General features: G+C 42.8%; 1 protein-coding gene across 1 annotated transcript in view; it reads right to left on the bottom strand.

Annotated features, from left to right (window-relative positions):
• LOC147705980 (protein-glutamine gamma-glutamyltransferase E-like) overlaps positions 1-22271 on the bottom strand; it is a 101775-nt gene that overhangs the window by 53035 nt on the left and 26469 nt on the right. The window contains exons 2-6 of the mRNA XM_086932436.1: positions 17505-17678; positions 14807-15049; positions 8056-8168; positions 5723-5851; positions 1819-1993 (exon numbers count right to left, since the gene is read on the bottom strand). Of these exons, the coding sequence (XP_086788562.1) occupies positions 1819-1993; positions 5723-5851; positions 8056-8168; positions 14807-15049; positions 17505-17678 (834 nt within the window). The remainder of the gene's footprint in view (positions 1-1818; positions 1994-5722; positions 5852-8055; positions 8169-14806; positions 15050-17504; positions 17679-22271) is intronic.

Raw genomic sequence — 22271 nt, 5'->3', positions numbered from 1 at the left:
ACCCACGGTGTACATGGCTCACTTTGAAAAAATGGATGGTCACTTGAAAACCTTGTTCGCCTCATCTTGGGGGAGCGAGTTTGAACTGCTCCTGTGGCAACAAACTTAACGGACTCTTGTGTTTTGATGGTTTTAAGCACTTTACTACAAAAAGTTCTGATACGGAGCAGCTCATTATATGGACTTGAATTTTAAAAACAAATTGTAATTCTATTATATGTTTTCATTCTGTACATATTATGCTTCATGTAGACAGTTAAATCAGAGTAGTAGGAAACATCACAAGGGAGGGCGGGGTAAATTGGTGTGGGTGTCGTCATATGTTGATCATTCACAGCCGTAACGGAAAGTTGATTCCGGTATCATTGAATAGAGGATTATAGGTCCTGTAGTGTAGCAAGACGTAGAAGAGAGGGGGGAGGAACCTCATAGGTAGTTAAAAGGGAAGCAGGTGTGAGAGAGCTGACATCCGGTTTTTGGAATAAAAAGGAGGAATAGGTCCCGCACCTGCAAACACAGGTACGGGAGCGTTTTTAGAACATTTGGTTTGATGCGCATGGGTTAAACTTATAAATTCAGGCAGTGGGGCGACATTTCCACATAGTGTTAATATGGTTAACAATGTGAGACATAAAGGGAGAAGTAATGGGTTATATTAAATTTAGGTCTTATGTTGTTGACTATTAGAGGGAAACGCCGAGTGAAGCAGTTTATAAATGCATATATAATGAGCATGTTACAAGCTTAGGATGTAAAGTGTTTTATAAATTTAAACATAATGTCTATAGGTATTGCTTATATTTGTAGTGAACCCCTGAAGTAGGGCAAGTAAAATGCCCGAAATGCATTGGGAAAGACACACTAATGAGGATGAGATTTGTATAAGTCGTGCTTTATGGAAAAGGCCTGGATGTGCATACCTTCAGCATCAGATGCATATACAAAATATGGATTTCAAATGCTAAAACGAATTAAAAAATTGAAATGATTGGAATAACAAGAATAAAAAGATCGAATGGAAACCCATTGTGGAATTTTTTGACAATGCAACAGTGCTTCCGGATCGGGGGTGATTTAGTTCCAGACATATTGGTTTGTCTTGCCTATACACTCATTTAACAGCCTTTATATATACCCGAATGTACTGATGAGGTTCTATCAAAATATTACTTTGCATCCTGGCTGAGAGGTTGTTTCTTCTAATAGCATCTTCACCAGCCAGGTGTTGTCCAGGGCTATCAAGCTAGCAAGTACAATCCAGGCTATTTGAGGACTTCTGAGAGAGCCTTTATCTGGCCTGCTGAGAAAAAATGAGTGACTGCATCAGGGCCAGACCAGTCGTATGGGCACCAAGCATTGCCCCGGTGGGCTGGAGGGGTGGGAGGTGGTTTGTGCCAGAGGGAGCCGGTTTTGTCACTGGGACCTGGTTTTGCAGCAGTGCTGCAATATCGAGCCCCTATAACAAAAGCAGGAGTGGTGCCTTCTGCTAGCACCCCCTCTCCAGGGCGGGCCGGTCGAGCAACAATCTGCCAGGGCTGGTTACTGTTCCCAGTCTGGCCCTGGACTGAATTGACTCTAGGCACAGGAAGCACAAATCAATGGTGTGCTTTCAAACTTAGTACTTTCTCAATTCAGGCTATCTCGCAATTCCCATTTTTTTCTTGCACTATTATATTTTCTCCGTTTGTTATTCTTTGGCCCCTTCAATTATTTACACATTTTTCCAGCGCCCTCATGCTCTATGGTGGTTCTAATCATAGTTGCGCACCCTGCAAATAAGAATGATACCACACTCCACACTTATTGCTTATTATGTACCTGTGTTCAGCACTCCAGCGAAGACCCAGCATTGAGCGTATTTTACGGGTCCAGACTTATCCCACTGGCGGAGGATGGTAGTGCTGGTGTTCCACTTGGTGGGCACAACCCCATCTGCATAGCTTCCACTCCATTTCCCCACCAGTAAACCATTGTCCTGGTCATTAGCATTGACCTGTGAAGAAAGAAGCAACATGTTCTTCAGATAAGCGCACCGTGTATCATTTCACTGTCATATATTAACATAAGTGGACCACCATATAAAAGTTTGTATGTTGAAATATCAAGGTCACTAATAGCGACATACAACAAATTGACTGCAGAATATTGAAATTCAAAGTATAATCATAGTAATAATGCCTTGTTATGTATCGATTTACTGTGCATACCTCTACATCTATGTACCTTGAAGACATATACAAATCATTAAATTATGTAGATTTAAAAATAGTAAATCTATATGTAACTCTACACTCCTACCTTGAAGATATAGTGATACTCTATATTCTGAAGTCAATAGTTTTGTAAGTCGATGCGAAAAACTTGATATTCTGGTAGTCAACTGATGGAAAAGTGGTCTAGCCAAGCAAGGCTCCAGCCTGTTTCAGGCTGAATTCTTGGCTCTGGCAAGGCACCTGTTCCATGGGACAGATAAGCTGGTAACAGAGCCGGCCAAAGTATCACAGACACTGCCTATCTCACTCTCTAGAGGTAAGACATCTGTTACTATGAAGCACAGCTGCAGGCAGAATCAAGATGTGGAAAATGTGGTGTTAGTGGCACATGCAGTGAAGCCTTGCAGTAACACTTATGTTATCATAAAAACCCTTCCCCCTTTGTCCTTATTTATTTAACCATTAGCTACCATGTCGATAGAAGTAGTCTGAAGTGTTTTCAAACCTGTTCCATTATTTTACTCAAAGAAGAGGAGTATTAGTTGCTTCCATCTCACAGACATGTTCTACCAATCCCCATGTCAATACCTCTTCTCTGTACTTTCTCTTTGCCATGCAGGTGATATTACGTATCCTTGGGATTAACCACCATATCTAAAATGGACACTCATCTATCTCGAGAAAGAACTGCGATACACAGATGACACATCTGTTATCATTTGGACCTGTGTGCTAGTGTTACAACTGGTGCTAATTGAATCTGCACTAGTTTTTAGCACTGGTCCCTATTATCACATTCTCACATATTGTGCTCTCTCTCTGATATTTGCATTGACACTTACCACCAGGTCCTACCCCATGCTGCTTAACTACGGATAATAACACTCTCAAAGGACACCAAGAACCCTTGCACACTGTATTCACAGTTTTTCTCTGATCTTAACATCAGGTCCAAAACACGGAGAGCACCTCGTGCAATTGTAACCTATGAAGGGGTATTCTTTCTCCCAATGTTGCGGTATAACCGCATTTGTAGGTCTCATCTAAGGTAAGATCATGCACTGTTTCCTACTAGAACTATGGCTACCTTACAGGGGGCTTAGACGCCACCCAATTGCTTACAATTAGTTGGTTTCATTATCACTGTCATTAGCTGGCTCCTTATTCAGTAGGTTCCATAGGCTTGGCTCTTACTCATTTGTTTGACTCTCCCCTGGAGCAAGGATGTATTACTTGTGTCCTTCCACTGTTCCCTTTTTCAGGCACTACTTTTTTATTTTTGTTTAAGCACTCAATGAGAGTATTTGCACTTTTCATTTATCTCCCTCACGTACTTCTTCCCCTCCATGTTCCTCGCCAGCCCATCCATTCTCTGTGTGCTTGTCCCAACCCTGCTAACACTCTGTTGTCTGTATGCTTGCCTCAGCACCTCCGGCCCACCGATTTCTGTCAACGTGCTTGCCTCCATCCCCTCCTGGAAACCCACTGTTGTCCATGTGCTTGACCCCAGAACCTCTAGATCACCCTCCATCTGTTTGCCTCAACCCTTCCCGCCCAGCTTCTGTCCCCTGTCTGCTTACTCCCAGTCTCTCTTGTGACCCTCTGTTGTCCATCTGTTTTCCCCAGTCCTTCATGACCACCCTTTGCTGTCCTTATTTATGCCTCCAGTCCCTTCTGACTACCCTACATAGTCCTTCTGCTTGCTCCATGTAGTTGTCCCGTCCCTCCGCATTGTCCATGTGCTTTTCCCAGTCCCTCCAAATGAACCTCCATTGTCCATCTGCGTATCCCCAGACCCTCCTTTCCACCCTCTGTTGTCCTTCTGTTTCACTCCAGCTCCACCTGAATGATGTCTGTTGTGTATCTTCTTGACCCCAGCCCCTCTCACCCACCCTCTCTTGTCCATGCAGTTGCTCCAACTCCTCATCATTGTCCATATGCTTGCTCCAATCACTTGCAGACAACCATCCTTTGTCCGTGTACTTGCCCAGCCCTCCCACCCTCCTTGTCTTGTCAATCTGCTTACCCGAACCACTCCCACCAACCTTATAATGTTTAGCAGCTTTCCAGATGCCCTTTCCACTGACCCTCTGTTGTCCATGTGGCTCCCCCCAGACCTCCCTGCTGACTCTCCGTTGTCCATGTGGTTTCTCCCAGTCCCTTTTGCACATCCTCCATTGTCTGTCTGCTTGTCTCCAGCCCTTCTCACCCATCTTTCGCTGTACTCTCCTGCCCTTTGGTGTCTTCTTCTCTCTCCCCCTTCCACCCTTCCTCCCTCCATCTGTATTGTCTCTGTAGAGCGATGGCTGTGTCATAGCATTGTTTTATTAACTTTGGTCAGGCTTCACATCAGTCATACTGTTGTACAGCATGGCTACGAAATATCGCCAAATCCTATAGCTCTTGTACTCGAGACCTACTAGCTTTGCCAAGGCTTCTTTTTTATCAGGGAACACATGCTCTAAGTCATATCAGGAAACCTTTGTCCTCGGAAACATCCCTGGATATGTAGCATTATATATGAGAATCAGTGCAGTAAAAAAAATATCTGCATGTTACTATCTGAACATTAGGGTTTAAACTCATACTGCCAGATTCATCAAGCTAAATTGTGCTTGCAAAGGGCCAGATTCTGAGAATCTGGCCCTTTGCGAGTGCAATTTTTGCATTTGATTCATCATCCCAAATGCAAAAATCGCTATTAGCGAAATCGCATATTTCCCAGGAATTGGATTTAAGGGATCTCTATTAGAGATTCCTTAAATGCAATTCATTAACCAATTTGAAATTGCGAATTCGCAATATTTGGTCGCTATTTACCACAAAGTCTGACTTCGTGGTAAATAGCAAAAAAATAGAAAAAAGCACTTTAGTGCATTTTTCTCTGTTGCATGTTACACACACACATGTCCTTTGGACATGTGTGTGCGCAACACCTGTGTAAATTTGCATTTCAGGGGTGCTACAGGGTGTCCTTTGGAAACCCCTGGCACCCTTGAAATCGCTATCTATTTGCGATTAGCTAATTGCTAATCGCAAATAAGGATTATGGGGAGTATTCCTTATTTGCGATTAGCAATTTGCTAATCGCAAATAAGGAAGATGTAGGAATCGCAATATTTTTAGCGATTCCTACATGAATCCCGTTTTGCAAGTCCTTAATAGCGATTCCTTATGAATCGCTATTAAAGACTCGCAAAACGGGTCTTTGATGAATCTAGCTGCTAATTCCCTCCAATAAAGCAGGGACCTGATGAATCTAATATCCCCCAGCATTGGTAATATCAGGTGTAGTATAACAACTCCTTTATACCAGGCTACTTTAAATGAGGCCATTACACAGTCAAACCTTTCGTCAACTCAGCCACATCCAACGCGTTGACAAACTAGTCAGAAATATAATCCATCAGTACCATAACCCTGAGGGGATCAAACCTTACTGCAATGGCCCCTCGGATTGCATACTTCTTGCCAGGCTTTACTGAATAAATAAACCTCTTATTCCTTACCATTGCGCTGAGCACCCTTCCTATGTATTTTGGGTCGTTCCTCTTGGAAACATGTTCTGCCGCATTTTCTTTGTAATCTGGGCATTTATCGAGAATTTTGAAGCAGATTTCCAGAATATTTATGTCAAACTGCAAAAATAAGGCAAAGCTTGTGAGAATTAGGTGATTCATAGAATGTAAATGTTAATATCACTCTATTTACCAGCATTATGTTGTTGGCATGTGTGATGGTGCAATGGAGAGTATCTCAACATTGATACCCTACTCCTTAAAAGTGTCACTGTCTCACTACCGTCTATATAACAAACACATGGCTAAGATTACACACAATGCAACACAACAACAATGTAATCCAATTCAAATGTCCCCAAGGTATGTCTCAAATAGCGGAAAGCGGATTTGTGCTCCCAGTCCAGCCGTGATTCCAATCCAGGAGCGATGCATCCTCGGGTGTACTTCACTGCACAGAGGTTCATTTCCTACAAGCAGATATAGGCCCACGCTCAGCTCGAATTAGTGAATCTGGGTTCTTCCACTAAAGTGTTAATGAAATATCCTTTTGCACCTGTGGCCTTGATATGCATTGTGCCCTGGGAGTGAAAAGAGTGTGTGCATCTGCCTTGTGTAGCCCTGGGGCACTATGGTATCACAGAAGGGGCAGCAGACGCTTGTGGAGCACCTTCAGCGGTTGTATGATGTTACAACGCGTGTTTTTACAACGCGTGCTGTTACATCGCATTCGTTACAACGACTGCGATGTTACCACGCTATGCCTTTACAATGCAAGTCTTTACATTGACTTGGGCTAGGTGGCGTGCTAACATTAGAAAAGTGTAATTTACTATTCCAACTCCAGTCCACTTATCAGTAGGGAAGGTGTTGGAATAGTAAACTACACTATTTTTAATGTTAGCACGCCATCTAGCGCAAGTCGATGTAAAGACTTGCGTTGTAATGGCATAGCGTGGTTACATCGCCGTGGTTGTAATGACCGTGATGTAACAGCATTGCAGTGTACTGACCGCGTTGTTAAGGATGTTTCCCCCTTCAGCAGTACTGATAGCATTGGCACACATGTAGCACCAGTGCTTTCATATGAGGTTGTTCACTAATTTGTACGAGGTCGTGTCCTTATGCAAATGGGGGAATCTCTTTGCCTCTGTGCGTGAGTTGTATTACAGACGTAAACATGCCCTTTGGCGGCACATTCACAGTGAACCACAAAAAGATGGCAAAATGGACCACCCAAGACTCCTCCTGCAAGCCTGCATAGGATCTCTCAGTGGTTAGAGGCGGCAGACCCGGAAGCTGTGATCAGCCGTGGACCAGGGTTCGATTCCCCGTCTCGGCGGGTCTCCGGCTCAAAAATTCCACGGAGTCGACAATTCTCGCTCCGGTGCCTACTCGACTCACGGGGCCACACTCTGCGACTCTGGGCAATAGCTTGCTTAATCTCCACTACGGCCCCTCGCGGCGGGATGCCTGGCTTTCACCTTGTGGATACCCGGCCGGGATATCTCACAGGGGAATACCAGGACGGGTTCCCTAAGCAAGCGCCTTGGGACCCCTGGGTTAAAGTGCGCTATATAAATCGAAACACATTTACATTTACATTTACATTCTTCAAAGTGCAGGTTGGTGCTGCCTGCACTGTGAAGCATGGGGTGGCTGATTAAAGCAGCCAGATCTATATTCTACAGAATGCTCGAGTTTACAGCTGCCCGGGGGCAGCTTATTCATCATAATAGGACGTACTTTCCCTGTTTGCGTCCAGCACATCCGTTTAAAGGTGCACTAAGGTGCAAACAGGTAACGTGCACACTGTCAGTAATACATACCCAGGTCTATCATTCTTCAATTTGTATGTTGCATCAGTATTTACAACTTACAAACTGAATTGTTGTTGGGTGGGGTAGTAGTGTACTGTACTCCATATGCCTATACAGTGAATGGAATATCAGTGTCTCTAACATTTTGCTTTAGATCACCACAGCACTGAGCATGAGGCAATGAGTCAGCCCACTTCATCCACTGGCTGTCTTGCTCTGTGATTGAAGGCCTTTTGCCTAAACCCCTGTGCGGAGCCAGCAGAACAATGAGTGCACTTCCCTGCCTGGGTTGATATGCCTCGCTTGCTGAGCCATTTCTTTACTTTTTTTTCAGTTTTGCCTTTTTGCATGTTGCATACTTGCAAACAAAGAAACCTTGCACTGTTACAAAGAACATACCTATTGGCTTTGCTAATGTTTGTTTAAAGTTTTTATGCAGTCTTATTTTAGGACATCAGTAGAATACTTAATATAAGAGCCCTTGGATGGTCTTTTTCATTTCACCTGTCCATATTCCCATTGTCTAAAAGAGCCATCAATGTGCCAGAAGATAATCCCATTTTCATTCAGAACATACTCCTTCCTCTCTGCATCATTTGACATGTAGACATCGTCCCCTAACGAAAAGGAAAAAAAACACATTTACAGTTATTGCAGTGAGTTGAAGACCCTTTCTAATATCCACCACTCACATGCCCACACACATCTCATGTTTTTCTTTCAGCACAGACACACTTTTGCACTTTTTTAGGCCTGGAGAAAAGCTGCATTTGCACACATGGTTGCCCTAGCAAATGGACCAATGCAATTATGCTCATCTACCAAGTTTTTCACATAATTAGAGATCAACCACCCTTGACACACAGAAGACCCTCTGCTGCATTATTTGCAGCTTTTAACAAAAAACAAAATTGCTTAAAAACGGCCAAATATTGTGCAAAACAGTGGCAGCGCAGTTGCAATTGCTATTTTGACACCATGTTGTTTGTCTTTGCTCCATTCAGGTGTTAAACTGGTAATGTACACTCTTTGCTCAGAGACTATTTTGCAATGTGTTTTACAATGCAAAATAGTAACTTAATACTGCCACAGAATGTACCGCATTTTGCCACATAATTTGCCTTCTTCTGTCACATAATTTAGTAAACCCTGCAGCATAATTTTGTTTGTGACTTCCTTAGAACTCCAGTGGCCCTGCATATCACCAGTCTCGGGCCACGCTAAATAAGTGTAACTTCTGATGGCAAGACATAATATACTTGGCTTCAGCACAGAAGTGATCCAGAAAACTCAAGGTATGTGTGTTCTGTAGGACTGTAGTGATAACAGGCCCCACCCAAGAATAGTTCAAAGATCTGAAAAGCTTTATAAAATGCAAAGGTGAGAGACCTACTAAAAACCTAAATCAGTCATGGTAGATATCTTCAACCCAGCCCCACACTGAAAGGGTTTATGACTAATATGACATTGTGGAGGATTTTATGGCTGGGTCATGGCAACTGTTAGACCTGTCATCCTTAGGTTGGTCTTCCCCTAAGCTGTTGCCTGCTTGCCTCCTCTTATTGCTGAATCTCTTTAGTGGGACTCTGAGCACTTTACAACTACTGACCAGTGCTAAAGTGTGCTTCTCCCCTAAACATGGTAACATTGGTGTATACTACATGTTTAGTTTACCTGTAAGTACCTTGTAAAGTGGTATACCATATATGCAGGGCCTGTAACCTAAATGCTACTAGTGGGCCTGTAGCACTGATTTGGCCACCCACACAAGTAACCTTTCAAACCTGTCTGATATTTGCCATTGCACAACCTGTGTGTGCAGTTTACTGTCACTTGGACTTGACATTTAAAACTACTTGCCAAGTCTAAAAATCTCCTTTTATTACACATAAGCCACCCCTAATGTAGGCCATCGGTAGCCCACAGGGCAGGGTGCTGTGTAAGTAAAATGTAGGACATGTACTTTTAAGTTTTGCATATCTGTGAGGCCTACTCTCATCATAGGTTAACAATGGAAATCACTTAATTATCTTTAAGCTGTAATCTCTGATTAGAAAGGAGTAGCTGCATCATGTCTCATATCTTTCGAATAGTAATGATGAATACTCTTTAATGGTAAAGTTGGAATTATCATTACCAATCCTAGAAATGCCACTTTCATAAAGTGGCCATTTCTCTGCTCCTACTGCTCTGACTGCCTGCAACCTGTTTCCAATACACGTCTAGGGTGGGTGACAGCTACACTTTGTGCAACACAGAAAGGGTAGATGTGACAGACAACTCATCTGCATTCTGATAGCTCTTCCAGGGCAAGAAGAGGGGGGAGGTGACACTTACACCTGAATAGGCAGTGTCCTGTTTACCACACAAAGGGCTGATTACCTCGTACTGATAGTCTGGAGCCAGGGCTGTAAAGAAAGGACCTGTGTGCACTTCAAAGACACTTGTTTGAAGTCACCCAAAATTCAAAGGCACAACTGAATATAAGTACTGTGGCTCTGAGTCTAACAAAAGAGTACACTACTGGACCTGTGAAGAACTCTGCCAAGAATAGAGACTGTTTTGCTAAATGAATTGCCACTCTTCTTGATTGCTGCTCTGGAAGATCTGCTTTTCTGCGATCCTTTGCTGTGCTGCCCTGCTGCCTGCTGATCTCCGCACTGCTGAGGACAAGGACTGGACCCATCTCACTTGAACTCAGAGTGACTCCAAGGACTTGCTGGCTTGCCCCCTGTTCTGAAGTCTCGGGCCATCAAAGACTTCCTTCAACCCTGCAGCAATTCTCTGGACTATGCCATATGTGAGTCCTGTCTTGCCAAGTAATGCCAATCCAGTACTGGGCCGTTGAAAGGTGATTTCTGCAGTGCTGATCCATCAAAACATACACAGCAACGGCTATGAGCCACTCTGAACCAACACATCACCCTTTGATTCCGACATGACTGCGGCTTGACGACATCGCTTCAACATACTGCGTGGCTCGACGCAGGCAGACTGCACAGCTCGATGATGATGCATTGCCTGCATCATTAAGGGTTCATTGGTGAAGCCTTCATCAACTGCGCAAATTGGAAACAACGATTCGCCTCCATCCACAGGTTAGACAACAGTGCCTTGCCTCCTCTGCTCGTTGCATTGAGTCTTCGATGTCAACGCTTCCTCCATCCAAGGTATTTTGTCAGTTAGACCTTCATGAGTCCTGCAGCCAGCCTGCCCTCTGTCACAGTCAGCCTGAACTTTGGATTTACCCCGGTCTAATCTGACCAAATGTCCCTGGTTGGAATTTTATGATTCTAGTACTATAATTTTATTTAATCTTTAAAAATCCATAACTCCAATTCTACGTATTGTATTTTTTTCATTTTGGCCTTGTTTTACTCATAAACGTATTGTCTATTTTTCCAACCCTGTGTGGAGTATGTTTGTGGTGCTTTCAGTGTTGCTGTGTGTGTGTTCCGCAAATACTTTATACACTGCCTCTTTAGATAAGCCTGACTGTTCAGTGTGAAACTACCAGAGGGTGAGCACAGGTTATCTTTTATTGTGTATCTCGCTTACCCAGACTAACATAGTGGTGGCCTGATTGTACAGGGTGCATATTCTGACAATCAGAAACCCCATTTCTAATAGAAACCTATTCTGTTCTGAAGCAGGCCCTTAGCCTGCAGCAACTGGAAAATGCCAGAGTTGCAGAATGACCAGCCTTGGTCTTACCAAGGATGTCTTATAAAGGATTATATGTCCCACATAAGGCCATTGTATACTTTATATGCTATAATATCCAAGGCCGAACTAGATCTAGCGGGCAGAGAGCAGGTGAGTCGGAAGGGTGGGCGCCGGTTTTGGAGCAGTATGGACCGGTTTTGGAGCAGTGCTGCAATATCGGTCCTCTGCAACAAAAACAGGAGCAGTGTTGCTAAAGCGGCCGGCACTGCCGGCAGCAGTGCTAAAGCGGCAGCACTGCTTTCCACTAGCACTCCCCCACACAGGCCGGGCCGGTTGAATTGCCAGTGCTGGTTTGTGTTCCCAGTACAGCTGTGATAACATCACCAAGTTAGGGATCATGAGGACCCAGTTCTGAACATGTGAGACATGAAAATTCAATTTTATTCAAGGTGGCCTATCTGTATGCTACTTTCATGTTATTCACATAAAATACATTTCCATCCAGTTAATTTATTTTAAAGTGATTTAGATAGTGACCAGTTATCCCAATCATTTAGAAAGGATCAGCACTTCTAGAGGTGTGATGGACACCTCTTATGTCAAATATGTGGTGTGAGGCAAAAGCAAATAACATGTGGTTGAGAATCTAAGTTCTTCTTTGTCTGATGTCTTATAAGCAGAGCAGGGCGTTTTGCATAGACATTGTTTACACAGCATAGACACATGAAGACAAAGCCTGAGTGCATCATTTTCATTTGTGTCAGATATACATTGGTGACATACATTTACTTCACTCTGGTGTGTTCCCTGCGGACTATTTATGTATTCTTGTGACAGTTGGCTTCTAGGCTTTTAGTCCATTTGAGTAGCCATGAATACATTATAACATGTTGTTCTATTTCTATATTAGAACATAAATATTGCGTTCTAGTTGTGCAGCCCATTAAATGTCCCTAAAAGAGGGCAGCATCATGCAGGAATGGCTGTTTACTAAAACTCTGAAAAGTGTGAAATTTAAATATTTAATCAGCCAGTCAGAATGCAGGGCCTGATGTCCAAAATCGAGTTGCTGTTCTTGCACAGTGACTGCTTAGAGACACAGTTCAGTTTTGTGCTGCAACTGATGCACAAATCTATGGGGTGCAAAACAACAACTTGCAAGTTGTCCTGGCTCATTAATGCACACGAGGCAGGAAACCGGTGATGAAAGCTCCTTGCCATCCTTCCCACCCCAGAGTACCTACTTGTTTTCATTTCAACCCCTGTCAATTAAATGGAATGTTTACTGCGATCTATTCCATACCATCAGTTTAGCTCTTTCGTGTTATTATTGGTCGAAGCTAGACTTATGCAAATCTGTCTTGGTCCATCATAAACAGTATACCCTTAACTGCTGAGCCACATCTCTCTCAATAGGAACACATAAAATCCCTTTTTATCCCTTTGGGCTTCATCAGTGAGGTGCAGCTTGAATCTCTATGGCGCAGCAAGCAAGGAATCCAGGTCTAAGCATACCTCAGCACCTAGGGTGACTCGCCCAGTGGGCAAAAAAAGCGCCAGAGGAAAATCCTGGTGTCAATCGGAACCACAAGTATGAACTCTGAGATCAATACATTCAATTGTGTTTTAGCTCATCTCCACTCTTGCAGAGAGGGACCAACTGTATGTAAATCAGCTGTAGAGGCACCAGGGAAGCACCTACGACATGGAAGCTTGCAATGCATCAAGCCAAAAAGCGCTGAGAGAACTCTAAGGTAAGATGTGATTGAGAGAACTCTAAGGTAAGATGTGATTAGCCTAGATAAATGCTCTATAAACCCTATATGCCTATGCTTTTCATAATGGTAAAACATGGACTGGTCCTTCCAATTTCTACCTGCATCCATATCTTATCTATATCCAAATCCCACTCCTACACCAATCAAGAGGAGGTTTTGACTTCTCGCCCTCACAATCCCTTGAAAATCCAAGCCAATGTAAGAGGTTCTTGACATTCAAGAACTTGTGCAGTATTATCCCAGCCCAATGGGAGCCTGGCATATTGGTCAGTAACTGCCACATGGAGTGCCAAGTACCTCTGATACCCTGCAGGATTTAGAGAACTGATCTGACAATTTCGATCCCACCAATAGCAGAAGAGCACAAGTCACACCACTTGCTACATTGTCTTAATGCAAGGCTTGATGGACTGTCCATACACTCTATTTGCATATTTTGCACATCTTCCAGAAGTCATCCCATTTAAGGATGAGGGAGTCTTCCGTACTATCGAGGGGGATATATTTTGTGCGCACTCTTTTTCTGGCAGAGCCTTGCACTTGGTTGGGGGGCAGCAGACTCAATACACAAGGCTCTTCTCTAGGGGCTCGAGACATGAGTTTGCCTGAGCAGAAATCAGTGTCTTATTAGGAAAGGGAAAAGAAACTTAAGCAAGCGTCCAAAATACAGAAAAAAGCATCGGGCACCACAACAATTATTTTGAACAAATCAATGTACACTACTTACTGATATTAAACATGACAAAATTGATTTCTTTTATTGAAAAACTTTTTAAATTTCTTTTGTCAAAGAATTGCTATAACATGCTAAATAATTTATATAGTTAAAGCCATCATTGTGGGGCCCCCATAATTTTCCGCCTCAAATGGGCCCTCTTCCTGCCCCCTCCAAAACTGCCCGAAACCTCGGCATTATCTTTGATGACCAGATGTCGATGAAACAACATACGGTCAGAGTTGGCTCCACTTGTGTTACCATCCTCAAGTGGCTCAAGAAGATCATCTGGATGCTTCCTCAGGACACACAAAAAACCGTAGTCCAGGCCCTAATAACATCCAGACTGGACTATGGCAATATCCTTTACCTAGGTGCCTGCAAAGAAGTAACCCATAAACTACAGACGGTGCAGAATATAGCGGTCAGGCAATTCTGCAAACTCCCTAATAAATCCCCGAGATCCACTTCCTTACGTAACCTGCACTGGCTCCACATTGAGAGTCGTACAAAGTTTAAGGCCCTGTGCTTTATGCACAGGATCAAATCTGAAAAGGCCCCATCCTATCTTAAAATGCTAGTTCAGCAATATTGTCCCTCCCGGGCCCTCCGTTCTGCCAACCAGCATAAGTTTTGTGTACCCAGGATCAAGAAAGCCAGAATGGGCGGACGGTCTTTTGTTTACCTGGCTCCTTCCCTCTGGAATTCTCTTCCCCTTCACCTGCGCACAGAACCTAGCTATCTCAAATTCCGCAAGGACACTAAGTCATGGTTGTTTAATCAATAGGCTGCCTTTCTCTTTCCTTAGTCTCTAACTCGCTGGTCCTCTGCCCTCATCCTGTTCCTAGCACCGGGAAACCTTCGGGTAGCTGTGCGCTCTATAAACTTAAATATAATAATAATAATTATTATAGAAAAAGACATTGTATTGCAATTGTGTATCCATGAAAACCAGTTCATTTAACTTGATAGATGTTGTTGTAAGAATGCTTCTTACCAGCCTTTTGTAATCATTCGTGGTGAGTAACAAACTTTGACATTGAAATAGTGAGTGCTAGAAGACCTCAGTCTTAAAAATAAAGATTGAAGGTTGTACCTGAAAACCAAGGATTGAAGAGTAGTGCAAAGTCTCCGAATGGTGCCGAAGTTGTTCTGCCACCGGAGGTGATCTGCACGCTGAATTTGTAGAAACCGATGCAGGCTTTGGCCGGGCTGGTAATGGTGACCTTTATGGAAGTGGAGCTGGTTGACCCTTGAACTGCGCTCCAGGTACCGCTGCTTGCAGATCTTGAGAGCGGAAACACAACTTTTGTGTTTTTTGCTGCTGATGGCGATGGACCTTCAGAAAAGAAATGTGAGCAATGAGTTTTAGTACCATATCTGGAATGGTGAGATTGGCTAAGCCAATCACAGCGCTTATAATGTTGCCATTAACTACTGTTGTTAGCTGAAGTCTAGAGTTAGTGGCAGGACCATGAGAGAGACAGATGGACAGAAGCAGGAGGGAAGGTCTTCATTTGACTGTCTTGGTTGATATTAGCGGGCCAGTAATAATGAACATCAGAGTCCCCTTGTTGTCAGGTGTGCGTGGCTGGAAAAATCCTACCCACATAATAAGCATCTTTGTCTTTGGCTTGCACTGACAATTTGGAGTCAGGCGCGAACACGTAGGTAATGCCAATTGTCAATCCCAATCTTTTTTGGGGGGGGATCACATTATGCACTCTGGGCGCTGTAGTCTTGCTTTGCTTCAGTTCAATCAATTAAACTAACACACCTGAAAATAAGGATTTGTTGGTGAAAAGTTACAGCTGGAATCAGTGTCTGTATAGACCTGGATTGAGGTGGTCACTGTAGTGCACATAGGTGTGGCTATCATTACCAGTTGTCCACGTTGGGATGGGGGATGCCGTCTTCCAGGGCAGTATTTTTTGGAAAGTTTCTGCCTTTGACAGGGGTGTGTGATGCCTTTATCAGGCGACGAGGCATCTATATTTAATGCATACTGTTGATTGTTTTTCTGTGTGGTGGTTTGAAGCTGGATTGGCTGTCGAATGTGAGCTTGCAAGAACATGGTTTTATTTTTATAAAACGAGCACATCATTGAGATGGCTAGTCTCTGACTGAGTGTATTGAGGGATTACCCCGCTGCCAAGTGACTATGAACTGTGATTTGTTTTTTGTGAAATGAGTAGACAATGGAATCCTTGACGGTGAATGCCCAAAGAGCCAAGTTAGATGATTGTGTAAAATGAGGCATGTTTGTGTGTTCAATGTGATCTCCAGGGTCAATATATTCAGTCAGTACAGGGGTAAAGTGTAGACATTGGTTCACCAAAATGCCTGGGCTAGCGGAAGTGGCAAAGTAAAATTTGACATCACAGGGTTTACCACTTGCACCAGCCTTTGCCCCTTCAGCAGTGTCTTAATTGCTGCTAAGCAACAAGATGAAGGCTCCTGAGAGCCTGCTTACTTTCTGTTCCTGCTGCTTCCTTCAAAACTCCAGAAACTGGGGTGCTTATTTACAAACCCCTTGCGCCGCTGGTGCGACACTTTTAACGCTGGGAAAAGTGACGTACATGTGGTGCAAGAGGCTTGTGAATAAGGGGCAGATGTATCAAGATTCCATTTTGCGAATCCTAAATAGCGATTTTTTGCGAATCGCTATTTAGAATTCGCAAAATGGAATGTATGTAAAAATTCGCTATTTTTTAGCGATTCCTTAATATTCTTTATTTGCAAAATCGCATTTTGCGAATTCGCAAATAAGGAATATTTTCCCATGCATTCCTATGGGCCAGGAGGCCATATTTTATGATTGTGAAGTAATTCTCAAATTGCAAATTCGCATTTTGCTAATTGCAATTTGAGAATTATTTCAAGGGTGCAGGAGTGTCTCAAAGACACCCTGCTGCACCCCTGAAATGTACATGTGTGTGCATATGGCGCACATACATGCCCTATGGGCATGTGTGTGCGTCACATGCCACCTTGACAAATGACAAATTGTGCTTTATTCAAAGAATTCGCAAATTACCATCAACAACAAGTTGGTGGTAATTTGCGGGTTCTTAACCAAAATTTGCAAATTGAAATTGGTACATACATAGCATTTAAGGAATCGCAAAAATTGTGATTCCTTAAATGCTATAGCAAAATAAGGAATCGCAATTTTTTGCGATTCCTTAAATTGCGATTTTTTAATACATTACAAAACATGCAAAAAGGTTGTTTGCGATTCGCAAAGGCTTGATACATCCACCCCTAAGCCCCTAGGTTTGAAAGGGCAGTGCCAGGGATAGCAGAGGGCAAACCAAGGGGCACTGATTGCTACAGCTGGTTACCCCCAAAATCCATGGAATGAAGAAAGGCAAACATTTATGGCACCTTTTGGAACCAACCTCCCTGTAAGGCAAGTTCATTACACCAACTCTAGGTCAATCAGAGGTATTCGTGAGTATGATCAGCCTGTGAGGGTAGAGTATAATAAAGTCTACATGGCAATGATGCAGTTTGCCCTCTACTGATGTGGCCCAGTAGTAACAATGATAACTACATATGTGGACAGAGATTAAGCAGCCTGTTAGTTGAAAGTGTCAAAGTTGGCACAGCTGAGATGAGTGAACAGTGGAGTTTGTCTCCTTGCAAATTTCCTATGGTATACAGAGTATTTGCTCGTCAATCAGGACTTTTTATGTCTGCTCGATGTGCATTGTATGAGAGGCTGCCATCTGACTACCAGCCTTGCAAGATTACATGCTGTTTTGTGTGATTGATGTAACACGAGTAATTACCTGTTTCCACGGTGAACCCAATGGTCTCTTGAGATCTCAGAGCTCTGCTTGTCTTCAGAATCACGGTGTATGGCTGGCCTCTTCTCACAATCAGCTTCGGGTTGCTAAACTCATTGGTGTTATGGGCAGTCCTGTTTGCAGATAGCTGAAAATCCACACTGGTCACCCGTAGCGCTGTAAGGGAAGTACAGCATTTCAAATGAAAGTCATCTGTTCATCAAGCATAGACGTGCATGATTGTGCATCCTTCACAACACCCTCTCTAGCTCATTGTGTTCTCTTTATGTAAGGGCACCCCTAAAATTCATCTAGAGAACACTAGCCAGACCAGGTCTCTTTCCTTACCATCCATCACCTCCTTCTCATGATCTCAGTTGTATGTTCATCTTAACAATTGTGTCTTTGGGAAGGGTTTTGGAGGGGACAGATGAGGCCCATGACACAACTCAATTTATGCAGCCTCCCTCCCCCTAACTCCACACTTTGGCCCCAACGCTACATATTTTGAATGCAGCCTCATACAGGGAGGCAAAACAGACAAAACACCGCCACACACATTTAATATACCCAAATACATTTCACTGCAAAGTAGCAATCGGTCAAAGCAGTACTTAAGCCTACAGGTTGGCTTAAAAAATATAATCACAGCTTTCTTTGTATGTGTGTAGATCTGTCTCAGTATAACTCACGAGCTCAGGAGCTAGTGGTAGCTTAACAACACTAGGGAAGTAGCTCTCCAGAGTGAAGCTCAGCCCAGTACATCATTCAGAAGGTATAGGCACTTTACAGAAGACAGCGGTGCTCATCTGAAGACCCTTAGAGCGTCAGCGACCCAAACCAATCGAAGGGCCTCATGCTAAAACACAAACACACACACTGTGTTGACCTATAGAGACCTGCAACCTATGGGACCTGCATTGCGTTGGCCTATGAGGCATTTATCATCTCCAAATCCAGTAAGGTTACTTTCAAGGAGATTGGACATGTCCTAGGCCTCGCTCTATCAGTCACTCAATTTGTGTGAGAATGGGCCAGGAAAGAAGAGTGCAATCAGTAGCAAGAGCTCGAGTCAGAGTGGACTTACCCAAGTGTAGGCCAGCAGGAGCCAGAGAGAAAGTGTGGAGTGAGGTGCATTATCAGCCCAGGAGCCAAGGTGAGCAGGAGTTGGATTTGGAGCTGAGATTCATTTACAAAGCTCACTGTGCATGCATCTTTGTGTGCACATGTATGTGTCTGTCTCTCTGCATTTGAATCTGACAATGTGTTTTTTCTGGATAAATAGCGTTGCTCCCTTGAAAATCTACCTAGTGTCAAGAACCACCAAAACTATACATTGCTTCCTGTCATGCATGGGCTCATCTTGGCATATAAGTCCCCCAGGCATTATGGGGCATATTACCAAGCAATAGCGATAATTATCGCTATTGCTTGGTTAGAGACAAAAATTTACCGCTGAGCTGCGGCGATTTTTATCGCAGATAAACCTTGGTATTACCAAGGTTTATTGCAAATGCGATAAAAATCGGCCGCAATGCATGAATATCGCTGAAAAGTCAGCGATATTCATGCATTACCGAGCTAATGCTCTTAGCCATGTTATCCACCTCCCATTGGATAACATGGCTAAGAACTGCTCAGGGCAGGTCTCAGCTTTTGGAGATATTCGCGCTTAGCGCGAATATCTCCAAAAGTTGGTAATAGGAGATAGCGATGTTAGCGACTGTTTTCAGTCGCTAACATCTTGGCACGCCCACTTTGCATGTCATTAGTGATAAATATCACTGACATGCAAAGTGGGGCCCAAGATGGTCGCTATCTACTAGCTGTCGCTAACTGGTGTTAGCGACAGCTAGGTAATAGGGAGATAATTTTATCTCCGCTTTCTTGGCTTTTAAAGCCAAAAAAGCGGAGATAAACCCCCTTGATAATATGGCCCTATATTTGTCATCATTAACATATTTTGGCCTTTCTGGCAGCTATGATTGACAAATTGTAAGCCTGACAGATTACATTTTGTAGTAGTTGTATGTGCTTTATTCGATATAAAAATATCATATTAGCTTTTACAGTTAAAATTCCAATAATAAAAAGACATGCATAATAATTGTGTCTTGCATCATGGTGAACATTTTCGAATTAAAATCCATTTTTTTCAGGTAAGAAACACTGAGGCACGAAAGATATAAACCATTTTTCTATCTATAATGATGAATTAAGACCATAAAAATTTCGTTAAAAGTCATACTACACATACAGGAAAATACAAGAATTAAAAGATATTTTTTTTTTAAACAAATCTTATAGAAAAGAAAAGAGTAAACCAAGGGGGAGTGGGCCAATATGCCATACAAGCAATACTATTTCAGAACCATATGGCTAATACATTATACAATTTCCTCATTGGGGAATAGGCTTGATTTGATTAGATTAACTGCCAAAGATTTCTGGGTTACTTTGATCTAACACTTCTTTCCGACGATCCTTGGCGGATCAGCCAAACGCACCCCAAAAACTTGGCCACTCCGCAAATCATTAATGAAGATGATGTATCAGTTCTCAAAATGCAGAGTGCTGCGCGATGATTCATTGAGCCTAGCATTTTACACACCAGTTTAAGCCATTTGGCTCTGGCCATGCTATAGGCCGGACATGCAAAGAAAAGATGAGGAATGGATGGATTACATTTTGTCCAACTCTGACTTAATGGCGGCCATAATGACGTACTCTGAGCATCCTGGCCATGATAGTGTCCAGCTGTTTAAGGGTGAACATTACTGTCATAATACAGGTATTCTTGGCATTCTGGGAAACATCCATGGCATGTGATCATAAAGCCTGGATATTTTAACAATATTTTGTCTGCGTGAAGCATTTATGCTTGTGAGTACTTGATGAATATGGAAAGATTATGCTTTGGGATGTGTGTTTACTAAAAATAAGAACTGGTATTGAAAAGGCAAAAATGATTCCTCTTTCAGAAAATTAATTTTGAAAAATTAGTTTGTTTCCTTAAAATGGAAGAGGTGTTTGTTAGAAACACATGTTTATTTTCCTGAACTGATATGCTGAAAATGGCTGGATTTCCGATACATAATTTAAGCCAAGATTTGAACGGTAATTCATGTTGAGTTGGGGAGACCTATTACTGTGGCGTTGTCTTTTGTTTGAGAGGCCGTGTGCTGCTTTAAGTTATTATTTCATTAGCCACGTGGTGACCTTTTATATTGATAAAACTTTTCCAGACATTTCTGCGGGTAATCCCTCTGAAATGTTGGGAAGTGGCTTGTGTATTGTTAAAGAATGTGGTCAGTATTGTCTACAATAGCATTTGCTGGGGGCTCTGGAAGACTTTCCTTGAGCAGAAGTAGTTCTCCATATGGAAAAGGTTGGGGACCCCATTCTCACATGCTCACTGCTGTAGGTGGCCTGATCAGTTTAATGTGGGGTCCTTTGGGTACTCTACTTCAAATGCCTTCTAGAGATACCACAGCCACTTAGTAAAAGTTGTTTATATTTCCTTATAGTTAACATCAGATGTCTGTGGACAATTAGCCCCACAAGACATATTGCATTTTCGTGCTGAATGGCACAACTGTGTATATCATGACCCTTAGTCGTTGCCCAACTTCAATAAACATTTCTTCTCAAAATGTCATCAGTATATGTAATTTCACACTCAGGTGTCTCGTGAAAACACTTCAATTAAATAGTGGTTAAAATGTAATTCTTTGCTTATTACCATTACATAGCATCCACGATTCTTGTGGATGATCATGTTCAAAATTCACAATCCATCAATGCAGCTATTATAGTGTATCCCAAATCCTTTACTGCTTCTGCGCTTTATCCTGAGTTAATTTTCTTGAATTGAAATGCATGAGTCTCCACAACCTTTGTAACTGACATTGGTTAATAGATCAAGATACCACATCATAGACTATACTTAGAATAATTTTGTATTAGGTTAGAGCAAACATAAATCTCGGCATTGGTTTCAAGCACCCATTCAAATTACCCAGGTGTACTAATGCTACTCAACTTTTATGACCACAGTTTGAACGTGCGACAATTGTCAGGGCCACAACCTTAATGCCTTGTGTTTCATGCTAATTGTTTAAGAGCCTAGGGGCATATTAGCAAGGAATAGCGATATTTATCGCTAAATGCGCTTAGCGCATTTATTTTTCATCACTGGCTATCGCTGGATACGTTAGCGGAGAAAACATGCTATTAGAAACGTTTTTCTCCATTGTGCTAAATTATCCAGCGATAGCGGCGGAATGCGTGAATATCGCTGGAAATCCAGCGATATTCACGCATTAACGCCAATGGAGACTTAACCTGACAATCCACCTCCCATTGGATAAATAGGTAATTATGTTTTTAGCAGGCGTTAGATTATAGCGATAATCGCGCTTAGTGCAATTTTTTTTATCGCTAAGCCTGCCTTGCTAATAGGCGATAGCTGTGTCAGCAACTGCTTTCAGTCGCTAATAGTTTGGGTACGCCCACTTTGCATGTCATTAGCGATAAATATCGCTGACATGCAAAGCAGGCCCCAAACTGGTCGCTATCGCCTAAAAGCTGTTGCTAACTGCTGTTAGCGACAGCTTGCTGATAGGGTGATAAAAATATCCCCGCTTTAGCGGCAAAAAGTGCCGCTAAAGCGGCGATATGGCCCTTGCTAATATGCCCCCTAGTGCATATTTTGAGGCCATGGTTGCGGGTGGGCCCCACTGGCACTCATATTTGGGGATGGCACTTATG

This window comes from Lissotriton vulgaris, chromosome 7, assembly GCF_964263255.1.
Source record: "Lissotriton vulgaris chromosome 7, aLisVul1.2, whole genome shotgun sequence".
Lineage (NCBI taxonomy): Eukaryota > Metazoa > Chordata > Amphibia > Caudata > Salamandridae > Lissotriton > Lissotriton vulgaris.
The sequence above is the reverse complement of the archived record's forward strand: the minus strand, read 5'-3'. Positions and strand labels throughout refer to the sequence as shown.